We start from the raw sequence: 12,208 nt of genomic DNA, 5'->3' as shown, positions 1-12,208 counted from the left end.
TTTAGCAAAGTGGGTGAGAGGAGTAAAGAAGAGGGAGAAAAGAGGAAGAAGGAGAGAAGGATGGGGAAAGAGGCTCACCCTTTGGATTCCGAAGCTGCACGTTGCCTTTCCGTCATCGGAATAGTGTCCGGTATCTTGAGATCTACACTCTAAGGTAAGCAATGCCATAAACCCTTTTAGGTATGATGAAACCCTTTGTGTATGTGGTCGAATCTAAGGGATAATGAAACCAATGTGTGATTTCCTTGAAGGTTTTGAGAAGGGAAACAAGTATTCGGGAGTTATTGGAGTGACATTTGAGTTTGGGAAGACAAATCCCAAGATTTGGGGTTTTCAAGCCAAGGTATGATTTCTTTCTCCAAATCTTGTTGATGGCTTAGATTTATGGAACAATCAAGTAAAAGATGCTTGGAATGTGTGGGGAATGAAGTGGGAAGTACCCTATTGGGGTTCCAAGAGTTGGAATGGAAGAACGAAGGAAAACAGCAAAATCCGAGAAAACTTGTGGGTCACACCTGATCCCTCGGGTACTACCGATGAGTAAAACCAGTAGGTGCTTGACCCACCGGTGTGACCTACCAGTCATTCTTACACCTCTGGTTCTACCGACGCGTAAGACCAATGGGTTCCTGACCCACCTGTATGACCTGCCAGTTTGGGCAGACTGCATAGGTGGGTTTTCCTACCCACCTATATGACCCACCTGTAGCCCAAATGAGCTCCGATTGAAACTAAACTCACCGACAACCTTCTTCACACTGTTATACACGTCATGTCTACATCCTACATCAATTATAATTCCAGTTTGGATGCATTTCTAAACCCTTTATCTGTGCTAGGTTTCGAGAAACTCATCTTCTCACTCCGGATCTTACCTGTGCCGCGAGTGCTAATTCTTCCACAAGAATAGGTAAGTGGGGAGAGGACTTTGATTCTTAATTTTTGGAGTGTTTTTGGCATCCTTCGCATTTATGGACTATATTGACATACCGATTGCCATGCTCATGCATATGACTGATGAATGAGTGATGCATTAGAACTGAACGTGTATATCTTAAATTCTATATGCATTGTTATATGTTGAAATCTTAAGAATGAATTTATTATGTGATGTTTATGATGCCGGCTTGTCTAACATGTGTGGAATTTCTAGATTAGATGTAGTAGTCGGCTAAGAAACAAATGCATTAATTCACCATGTAATGGGACATGGAAGAACTATGCAGTTATACTATCTCATATAGGAGTGTGTGGTTAGGATTTCACATTCCCTCATGCTACAACCCTTCCCAACAGAGATTTACGTATTGGGTTATCACTGGGGGAAGTATCGGTAGGGGACTATCGTGGTGGTTAAAAGTACGCCTGGATAATCATTAGAACAATTGGAAACCTTGGTGATATATTCAGAGGACCAATCATATTGCTTTTAATTTCTGCTATGGTTTGGCCATGATTTACATTTCTACTATGGTTCGGCCACGATTTACTCTTCCGAGTGCTCACGGTGGGCCTTATCCAACAACTCTATGGGCATATCATTGGATGAAAAATGCATCTCGCATATGCGCACTGTGGTTGTGAGTAGCACGTTACCTATGACCTAGAATGATTTGTGTAGGTGGAATAGGACTAAATGAATCTCATGCATATAGGATCATTTGTTTGCCATTACTTGTGTGCATCTTTCTTTCCATTTACTGAGCTAGTGAGCTCACCCCTCATGTACACACCTTTTTAGATGATTTTACAGGATATTCTATAGAGGAACCCATGCCAAGTCTCATTGACGAAACTTCAGTGGGAGATTGGTGGGTCCCCGAAGAATTTAAATAAAACGAAAGCTGCCCATGTGAGGGTTGTGTTACAGGGCAACAGTAACGGATTCTATTGACTGCGCTGCTTTTTTATTCTTTTGGTATATTCCCCCTTTTGTGCTTTCGATATTTAAATTACTATTTCTTTTGTACTATGTATAATAATTTGGGTATCAAAAGTATATGGGGAATTACAGGTAATCATTTATGACAAAACTTTCACTGTATTATACTATTATATTCTATTGATCACATGTGGCTTGTTGTGTTGTTTAGTGTTTCAGATGATCCTAGTGGTTTCGGGTTACTCGGAGGAAACCTAGTCATTCGTCCGGTTCTATATGAATAGGGCGTGACACTTCCTCTCTCTCAACTATTATTATTACTAATCTAAGAAATTATAAACTTAGTAAGAACGAAAGAACAATGATGAATAACAAACACAAATTATTTTCGTCTTTTTCATTTGCAAAAAGCCCAGAAGCTCCCATTTTCAAAATTGTAATTGAAAGTTCTTTTTGGATTCTGGGTTGTGCTTATCTTTCTCACAACTTTCTTCTTATTTATTGGGTTAGTATGTGACTAATACACAATAACCCATACTCTATAGAAACCTAGCTGCTTCCTTTAAAAACCCACTTTACATCCTTATCATTTGTCGCTTTGATAAACATTTGTCATGTATATAATTGTTTCATTGTCAGCGAAACTCATCAGAGCTTCTTGGGTTCGTTTCTCATCCTTCCCTTCCATCTCCAGAACTTTAGCTTCTCCTCTTGCTCGTTCTTCTTCTCTCCTTAAAGCTCGATCCCTTGGCTTCCCCACTGCTTTTCGTTCTATCTAGAACTCTATTCTCACTTGGAGCCACGATTTTGGTTGGAGATCCCCTGCTAGTCTTTGGGCCCATATTAAGATAGCTACTCCTGTGATTAAACGCTTTTGAGTGAAAGATTTCTACTATGGGTATGAGCTTTCTTGCTCCCCTCCTACTTGCTTTTGAATTATCGGCACATGACTTTTTTTGCATATAATTGAGAGAAATTTTGAGTTTTTGGATTACTTATTTCAACTCTGCGTATTACTTGACGAAGCAGAGGGTATCACCATCGACTGTCGCTTGAGAAGAAACTAATTTGGGGAGAAAGAGAAAAGTTTTTTCAAAAGGGGTTTCAAAACTTAGAGCTACAGAGAACCCTTCAAAAGGAAACTTTGCTTGCAGAGAACCCTTCAAAAGAAACCTCCGTTGGTTTGGAAATAAGTCGCTTGAAATCTGAGAAGAAACAATCATCGGAGAAATATATCCAATAATACCGTGAGAACTTTCGTTGGCTTGGAGACAAGTCTCTTGAGAAGTTATGTTTCAAACGTTGGTATGTTGAACCCAATAAGGGCAAAATAGGTATTCAATAAATAATTTTGTTTCTTAACCGACTGACCCTTAAAAGATCCTCACTGTGTTAGATTCGTGGGTTTAAATGTAGTAAACGAAATTTGAGGGGAGGACGTAATAAAGGCAAACACAAAGGAAAGTGATGTAAATTACCCTAAGATTTTCATTTGGCAACACACGTGGCTAATCTCGGCCGTTAAAGAGGGTTTAGTTAGAGCCGTCGGATGTAGGTCATTGGCTACTGAAATTCCTTTTTATTCTCTCTCTTCCACGGGGTAAAACCTCTGCAGCGAAAGCGCGAGGGAGAGAGGGTAGAGGGAGGAGGGGGCGCTTGAGCACTCGAAAATGGTTCAGAGGCTGACCTACAGGAAGCGGCATAGCTATGCCACCAAATCCAATCAGACGAGGGTCGTCAAAACCCCTGGTATCACTCTCTTCTCCCAGTTACCTTCACTCGATTTCGTTTCTTTGCGTTCCGTTCTAAAACCCTAGATTTAAACCCTAGTTTCAGTTATGCATTTTGATCCGTTACTTCTGTTGTCCTTTTTGCACAAGCCTGTGCGTGTTGTTCGTTTCTTCGTTCTTTTCTTATTGCATTTGCAGATTTATATACTTTTGTTTCTTCTAATGATTCTTGTCTCTGCTTTTCCTTTTCTTTTATGCTTGTTGTTGAAATTCAGGTGGGAAGCTTGTCTACCAGACCTCTAAGAAGAGGGCCAGCGGTCCCAAGTGTCCCGTCACTGGAAAGAGAATCCAAGGGGTACGCATTCTTTTTATAACCACATTTTCTATACGAGCCATCCTGCACTCCTATGTTGTGTCAAAATTCATCGGTTTTGGCCTTCACTTTATAAGCTAATTTTTGGTTTATTAAGATTCATTGTTTTATTTGATCAGTTATTGTTTACCTAGATTGTAACGTTGTATTCTAGTTGTTTTCCTCTGTTCAAGGCTTGAACTTTTGTTCAGATTGTAAATGCTCACAAGAGTTATATTTTATTTGCTCAAATGGTTATGGTGGTGTGTTTTTAGTGTTTATTTTTAATCATCACACGAATGATTTTTAAAGAAAAAATCTCTCTTGATGTTATATTATAGTACTAAATATACCTTTTTGCTACATTATTCATTTCCATGGGAAATTTATTTTGATGAGATTGTGGGGTTTCTATCTCTTATCTCAACAACAAACTCAATGTTTTATATTTTTCATTACCAAGTTTCTTGAGTTTTTAATATAGTTTTCATCTGTGCGATGGTAGATGCTGTGGTGGTTCCATTTTCCTAAGAGCGTTTGATCAACTAACAGTTATAAAACAGCCGATATACCAAAGCACCTTACTAAGCTATTTGCATTTTTGAGACATTGTAATCCATACTCCTTCTGGGCTTAGGTGAGGACCCTACCAGTGGTTACAGGCCATAAAAGCCTTACCCCACCTGGGAGGAGCGAAATAAAATATTTTTTAGTAAATTGAATGGAAGGAAGTGTAATTACGAGAAAGTAAAGTAGAACATAAAATATTGTGCGTGACTGGAAATAAGTGGATAATGTATTGGTTTGACTTAATATTTTGGCCATTTGCACTCACTTCGCTTCAAACACAAGTTGACCTCATTTAACTAACATTTGTATTAATGTTATATTTTCTAAATTTGTAGAGCTTATTTGAAGAAAAATAACCAATTAGTAGTTTGTAATAATGAACACCTACTGTTTTCTATTTAGGATTTTGCCACCTTAGGTACTTCATCCGAGCAGAAGTGAGGCCCACGAGAGCTATTGGTGGAAGTCTTATTTCCCCGTTTAAGGCAGGTCAGGGAGAATGAAATGCTCTCTTCTTTTCTTGCTTGATTGTTATAAAGAGCCCAAATTGGATCCCGTCAAAATGATTTATCTGATCAGTGACCGGAAAGTATGGTGATGTCATTTGAGTTTTTGACAAACACTCTCCCATTAAACTCGTCCTTTAACTATGATTTATCTGACCACTTTCTTAAGGCAGAAGCTTACAAGAGATTTGAACAGCAGTATGAAAAAACATCACATACATAAGCTACAAGAAAGTAGTCGGAAGTGGCATGGCTATGATCAATAGAGGCCTTTAGATGCTATAGTACGGAGGATTGATTTAGTGTAGATTGAAGGCTCTAAAAGAGATCAAGGGAAACCTAAAATGACTCAGGGAGAAGTGGTTAGGAAAGACATTCATACCTCGGACCCTTGATGCATAACCAAGTGACAAAATGTACAAAACCCTCTTCGGGTTCACTTATGGGCCAACCCAATCACAATAGGTGATGGTAAGAAGGCTATGGCAATCTTGTAAATATATTGAAGTTTACCAAGGGAATGACAACCATAATTAACCAAATAAGGAATGGTCACTTGAAAAACTGAGGCAATCACACAAGGTGAATCTGTATTTATTATGTAGGGTTAGACTTGCAAGTGAATAAAAAAGAAGGGCAGGGAGTAACAAAGGAGAGTAGAAGTATTTTGGAAAGTGGGGACCAAAAAAAAAAAAAAAAAAAATGAAATCATGAAAGGAAAGGATGTTTATTTCAGACATACTGATTGTGACTATGGACGAAATAGAGTTAAGAGAGAAGAGGGGACTGCTGAAGGAAAATAGAATAATAAAATAAAGCAATCACAAATTGTGGGATTTGGGTTGTCCTCAACCTTCTTTGCCTGCATACATACAGAAAGAGGCAAAAAACGAAAATCTTTGCAAGGTTTGGTTCTCTCTCAACAGAGTTCCAGTGGAGCTGAAATTTTGGACAAGCTCTATATACCCTCGCCCTATAAACCCAAGTGATTGCCCATCAAAAAGGCACCTGACCCATCAAATAAAGCTACTGAAATTGTAGTTGGTGGTGGACTTAGAAGCATGCTTATTTATAGACTTCAAATCACACGGTAGAGGGATTAATTGGGGGCAGGGAAGTTGGGGTTTGAATCACCTAAGGAAGGGTGATTTACTTCCAAAGTAACAGTAGCAGAAAACAGAAGAAGAGAAGAAGAAGAAAACACGGATGAGAGAGATCTCACTGAAGGAGGGGGGGTTTCTGCACGCGCAGGCGTCCCAAGCACTAAAAAAAATCATTCAATTCATTCTTCTAATCCCCTCCCACGATGGGGATTACTAGAATATAATAAGAAAATAGAACTCTTAAGAATTAGTAATTCTTAGATTAGGAAACTAAATTCGACTCAAACAAGTAAATCCAATATCCTATTTGATCTACCCAATTAAAATGAAAGATAACATGTTAATCCCATAATTGAAATAAATCAAAATCCTAAAACATCCTGCTGGACTAATGACCCAAATTTGACCCGTTCATTTCCATCTAGATTCCCAAACAGGTTTGGGCTGTTCCATTGTATTGCTCCTGCATCAGCCTTGTATCAAATATGCCCTCGAGTAGAGCTGAATGGAGGGTAAGGATCCATGTTGCCCACACCATCTAGTTGGGCTAAGGCTGAATTGTTATTGAATTTAATTTACCCCTTGGTAGATTATCCATTTGATTATTATCCTATATTATATCATTCCTCCACTATTATCCTGCATTATTTTCTCGAATGAATGAGTGAGATGTCCTGTTGGATTCATCTGACATAAATTGAGAAAAGTCTGATTCTAGCGTTTTCCAATATGGTTCAATTATGCATGGTTCAAAATTTCTCCAGACTTATTTTCGTCCAAGAAGTAGATTCGAAATTAAGGCAAGGAATGACAAATATGAAAATAAGGTTTTCTATTTGTAATATTTGTGAAGAATGTCGACTGATAAGCAGGCAGGGACAAATTATAATAAGTTGTTTCTACCGAAGACATTAACAAAGCCAAGGATAGTCTTTCTAAGATAAAAAATAAAAGGACCCTCTGAAGGACAATATGTACAAAAAAAAGATCTGTTTTCACATAAAATGTATATATCCATATATGTCATTCTATAATATAATTGGTTGCCCTTTTTTAATTGTTGCTTTAAAAGCTTTTAGGAATGGTGTGAAGTTGTCCAGTAGTTTGATTTGTTGGTTCAGATGATTTATGGTACAAGAGGGACATGGAGTATTGGCTTCTCATTGGGTTTTCTTTTTATTTCTTATTCTATGTAGGTCTTTTCTTTATGGGTTGTTATTCATGTAACAAGGGTGGGTTACGTTTAGAAAAACAATAAAATGGTGAAAAGACTAACACACAATGAGCAATAAGACATTGAAAGGCTAATTAATGAAGGAAAATTAGACATTTTATTTCCTTTTCTTAGAAATTGATGATTATATTGTAAATTAACAATTAAAAGGGCATTTCTGTCCTTTCGTAACATACATCCTAGTCCCTGCCTTTATCTCTCTCGTCTTAGGTCGAAATTTCCACGGCAAGGTAGGGGAAGACGACCGACCAATCATCATCATTTTCTTCTTCTTTTCCATCTTTCTCTCCTGCTTGTTGCCAACCCACAACATCGAGAGCAGCCATTACGGCCCTACCCTCGAGTGCTTTTCTTTATTTCTTCTCTAATCTGAAATCTAATCACCTTCTGTGATGTCCTAATTGTAGAGTAATGCTCTCTAACTTGAATCTCTCTTTCTCTGTTTTTCATTTTTTTTTCGTGGATTATTGTTGCTTGTTGCATCTATATATGGGGAGGGTTTTGGACATGGAATTGGAATCGGAATCGGAATTGGAATTGGAACAAGAGAAGGTGGAGAGGATGGCAATAGATCCCTCCAACTCATTTGGTCTTTTCTCCTGGGAATTTGCTCGTCGACCAGGGCTTCACTTGTTGGGAACCACCAGCACATGGTTCTTATTGGATATTGCGTTTTACAGTCAAAATTTGTTCCAGAATGACATTTTCTCAGATATTGGATGGCTTCCTGGTGCAAAGACGATGAGTGCTCTAGAAGAAGTGTTCAAGATTGTGAGGGCTTAGACACTGATAGCACCTTGCAGTACTGTTCCTGGGTATTGGTTCATGGTGGCGTTCATCAACATCATAGGGAGGTTTTGGATCCAATTGATGGGGTTCTTCATGATGACAGTGTTTGTGTTCGCATTGGCCATTCCATACAAACATTGGCATCACCGTAACCATCTTGGGTTCGTGGTATTGTATGCCTTCACCTTCTTCACAAATTTCGGGCCAAATTCGTTGACATTCGTGGTACCCAGCTGGTATTGGAGTTAGGAACGCCCTCTTCATGCTTGGTGTGGTTAACTTCTTTGGGATGATGTTTACACTGTTGGTACCGGAGTCAAACGGCAGGTCACTTGAGGAAAGCTCCGGTGAGAACGAGAGTGATGATGCAGTAGCAGGCACGAGTTATAACAGCAGCAGAACATTTCCTGTGTAGCCATTTTGAGAGTATTTATTTAATGGGTAACTACCACATCTTACTAGTATTTTCCTAGTTTAGATTACAGATTGAGTCAGTGAGTTGTTGAGTTGAATTGTTCAATGAGAAGGAGGATAATCGACGGAGAGAGAGTTGCCTCATGCCCTAAAAAGTTTAGAACTTCGAGACCTGTGAATAGGAAAAATTAGAAATTTTGAGAGAGAGAAAGGAGATGCTACCTTCAGGATCTTCCACACTGCCAGAGACGAGAGAGATAGATGGTTTTGGGAAAGATGGGTTGTGTTCAATTACCATTTAACCCTTTATTACGAAATTTTGATTGAGTTTATTTTTCTTATGTTTTCATTTAAATTTGAACAACCAGTGTGATTTTATTTAATTACCCATTAAATATATTTCCATTCGCTTCCTTTAGTGTAGTTTTAAAAGGGTAATAGATGTCTTGGTATGTTTGGATAAATAACAGACTCTTGTTATCTTAATCATATCCCTTTCTTTATCTTTATTTCTATGGTACTTGAGATGTGTTGTTGATGGTAATTTTAGTGAGCTACCAAGTTGCTCTGGGCATTGATTGGTCTTGATCCTGATACAATGTTGTCTCTATAGATTCCTCACCTGAGACCTGCTGAATACAAGAGATCTAGATTACCCAGGAATCGGAGGACTGTAAACCGACCATATGGTGGAGTATTATCTGGGACTGCTGTCAGGGAGAGGTTTGTTATTTATTCTCCTTGTAATCCTCTCCCAAACAAGAAGTTTTTTTTTTTGGTGCTATTTCCTATATCGTTTCTTGTCTTTTTGTAGAATCATTCGGGCATTCTTGGTGGAAGAGCAAAAGATAGTGAAGAAGGTATTGAAGATCCAAAAAGCCAAGGAAAAGCAAGCCCTCAAAAGCTGAGATGTGAGAAAAGAAAGAAAATTGAAGAAATGATTTTCTCTTTATCTGTTCAATTTTGTCTTTGTTTTGAATTTGAAAGACGAGTTTATTGGTTGAGGTGTTATGACTGATTTCATGTCCTCTGCCATACTTGTTTTCAGATATTTGTTTTTTGGGAGATATGTAATGGTTATTCTTAAATTTCCCTTTGTTTGAATATTATATTGTTAGATAACTTACCTTTTAGAAAGTATAATTGAAATTTATATTGCCTTTACCTACATTAATTCAAGTAGGAGTACCAGATGGTTCAAGTTCTGGGATTTGTTCCTAGGTTAGATTTTTTTTACACCTCCTATGTTATTAGCAAGTTATGTGGGATGTTAGCCTAGTTGTCATCTTGCATATTTTCTGGACGGACCTAGGTTGTAGGTAAGATTTCTTGTTTACTAGATATTGTAGTGCTGTCGTCGCTTAAACCTTGCTGGGATTACTGAGAAATTAAGCCTTTTTTTAATTTCTTCTCATGTGTTGCTGTGTTGTATTTTGGTTGATTTATTGATGGTATTTAGTTAGGCCTAGAATCAAGAAGGTAGCATGACTAGATTTTTTGGCATTTCACAAGGCTTCTTTTTGTTTTGTTACTACAGCATATAGCATATATCGTGTAGTTTTATTTGCAAATGACTTATGGTCGCTATCACAAGTAAGCTGAACAGCATGAGAGGATGACATATGAGTGACTCCTAACATCTGTAAACGACTCCCATGCCTCTTGTCTTTTCTTTGTCCTGTAATTTATATGTTGGAGTTTCTTCAGTTTGTGCAATCCCCTCTAGCATCTGTAAACGATCTTGTCCTTTCGCTGTTTTGTTATTTGATTTATCTGAGGTGAGTAACAGGTGTTTTTGTCTGACGGATTTGTTAAAAGCTTGGCTGTCTGCTTATATTTGTGTTGGCTGCTGTGGGCCTCCATGCCTCTGATACCTTTACGGGCGCGGCTCCTTGACCTAGTTGGTATAGTGCATTTCCTGTATGAAACCACCTGGTCAGAATGTATACTCCTGTATCCCCATGCTGTATGCTGGAGGGTGGTCGTTTGGACTTCCCGTTCTATGAGAAAAGCTTTGATAAACAATAACCATGCTCACAAGATTAATACCATGTTCCTTGTTGGGGGGTTTTCATTCTTGGCTTCCATCTGGGTATGCCTGTGGTGTTGGATACAAGCAATCTAAGAACTATTCGAGCCTGGCACCCAGTTCTGTCAGTTTTTAGTTGTATTGGGTCTGACACTATTTGGTCCAAGTGGACTATGCTTATTTCACTTCTGAATTGCACCCTGAGAAGTCAGTCTTGTGGGAGCTTAACTGCCACTTCTTTTTTGACACCGGATCGGGTTTACGGATGAGAACAATTCTGTATGCCCCCGTGGATTTGGAATCCACTTTCTCTCTTCATTTAATAGATTTTAAATCCACTGATTAGGGATGTATGAGATTGTTCTCGTACGTGAACCTGATCCAAATTCTTTTCTACCCAAAGAAAAGTAAAATTGCGTGTGGTTGGTGGATTATATTAGATAAAACTGTGGACATTACCTTTATTAGAATGGCATTAATGCTAGCTAAATTGCCATAGGAATTATTATTACAGCATTTACTGTAGAATTATCTCCTTACAAGCTACAATGTCCTTTGTTGATTACTTTGCTAACATTAAGCATTCTCTAGGAGATTGATCTAGAAAGGAACTTATCTCGGAGGACTTGAAGGATTGGCACCATTTTATCATGTGGGGGAAGTAACTCTTTCGCGACGGATAGGTCATTACGAGTAGTCACCCATGAGTAGATTAGTGGGTTCTTCTCGGGGTCAATAATCTTGGCAGCAGTCACTTCTTCAAGGGCCTTGTAGTGGCAGAACACTGAAGGGACAACGATTTACAGAAGCCCCAGCTCCTTTTCCTCGAAGGAAGGGTTGTTATTTCCATCTGTAAAGAAGTTGCTCTTGATCCTCCCTTCTGCTGTACTTATATTCTTATACAGCTCCTTCACAGCACTTTCTTGTTCGGTGCCTTCACACTTGAGGACTGGGCTTAAACTTTGCAAGACCTGCGTGATGGGAGTAGCGGTATCAGCTGTGCCCAAAATGATTCTGGGAATATAGGATAGCTATTTGTGAGCATGTTCCGAACGCTGTTGGTCGGAATCTCTCAGGTGACTTACCTGATGGTGGAGGAAGTTGGCCCAGAACCGGGCCATCGCTCTGTCGTATGGGTCATTGGGTAGTAGGCGGGGAGCGTTCTTCCATGTTTCATCAATGTATTCAAGAATTACCAGCGATTCAGCAATGGAAAACAAGAAGTTCTGGGTTTTCGTTGTATGTCTATATTGATAAGGATCAAAATAAACTTTGACTTTGTGAGTTTCACATGATATGGAAAACAAAAACACTAAATCAAAAAACTTATAGTCATTTCTTAAACTTGAACAAATATTCATGATTCTTGACGAAGTTTTTTATTTTTTTACTCGACTCGAATGACTCGCCTGGGTCAAAACATGGTTTCCCATATATGATATGTCGATAACGTTGCAACAATGATTTTGAAAAAAAAAAAAAAATTGGTAGTATGGCCAGTATCGGCTGGTCATTGTTGATATCTATATTGATAAGGATCAACCGTATTGTTCCATGTTAAGCCGATAAGGTATCGGTCACTGTTATAAGCAAAAAAAG

The 12,208-nt window shown here is 38.5% G+C and overlaps 1 protein-coding gene and 2 pseudogenes across 1 annotated transcript; 2 read left to right on the top strand and 1 right to left on the bottom strand.

Annotated features, from left to right (window-relative positions):
* Positions 1-3,471: 3,471 nt before the first annotated feature.
* On the top strand, positions 3,472-9,748 carry LOC122062494 (60S ribosomal protein L34-like). Its single transcript, XM_042626139.1, has 4 exons — positions 3,472-3,631; positions 3,888-3,967; positions 9,194-9,303; positions 9,395-9,748. Exons 1-4 carry the CDS (start codon positions 3,553-3,555, stop codon positions 9,486-9,488), a joined length of 363 nt encoding a protein of 120 aa, XP_042482073.1. The 5' UTR covers positions 3,472-3,552; the 3' UTR covers positions 9,489-9,748.
* On the top strand, positions 3,974-9,184 carry LOC122062493 (annotated as a pseudogene).
* Positions 9,749-11,196: 1,448 nt separating the features above from the next.
* LOC122062490 lies at positions 11,197-11,970 on the bottom strand (annotated as a pseudogene).
* Between the last annotated feature and the right edge of the window lie 238 nt (positions 11,971-12,208).

The sequence above is a fragment of the Macadamia integrifolia genome, unplaced genomic scaffold (genome assembly GCF_013358625.1).
Source record: "Macadamia integrifolia cultivar HAES 741 unplaced genomic scaffold, SCU_Mint_v3 scaffold1051, whole genome shotgun sequence".
NCBI lineage: Eukaryota > Viridiplantae > Streptophyta > Magnoliopsida > Proteales > Proteaceae > Macadamia > Macadamia integrifolia.
Note: the sequence above shows the minus strand (reverse complement) of the source record. Positions and strands in the feature narration are given on the sequence as shown.

Bases quoted from the DNA above. Each gene is read 5' to 3' on its own strand.
- LOC122062494 (XM_042626139.1), top strand. From the start codon at position 3,553: ATGGTTCAGAGGCTGACCTACAGGAAGCGGCATAGCTATGCCACCAAA. The intron at 3,632-3,887 runs GTATCACTCTCT...GTTGAAATTCAG, and splicing joins GAGGGTCGTCAAAACCCCTG to GTGGGAAGCTTGTCTACCAG. The intron at 9,304-9,394 runs GTTTGTTATTTA...GTCTTTTTGTAG, and splicing joins GGGACTGCTGTCAGGGAGAG to AATCATTCGGGCATTCTTGG.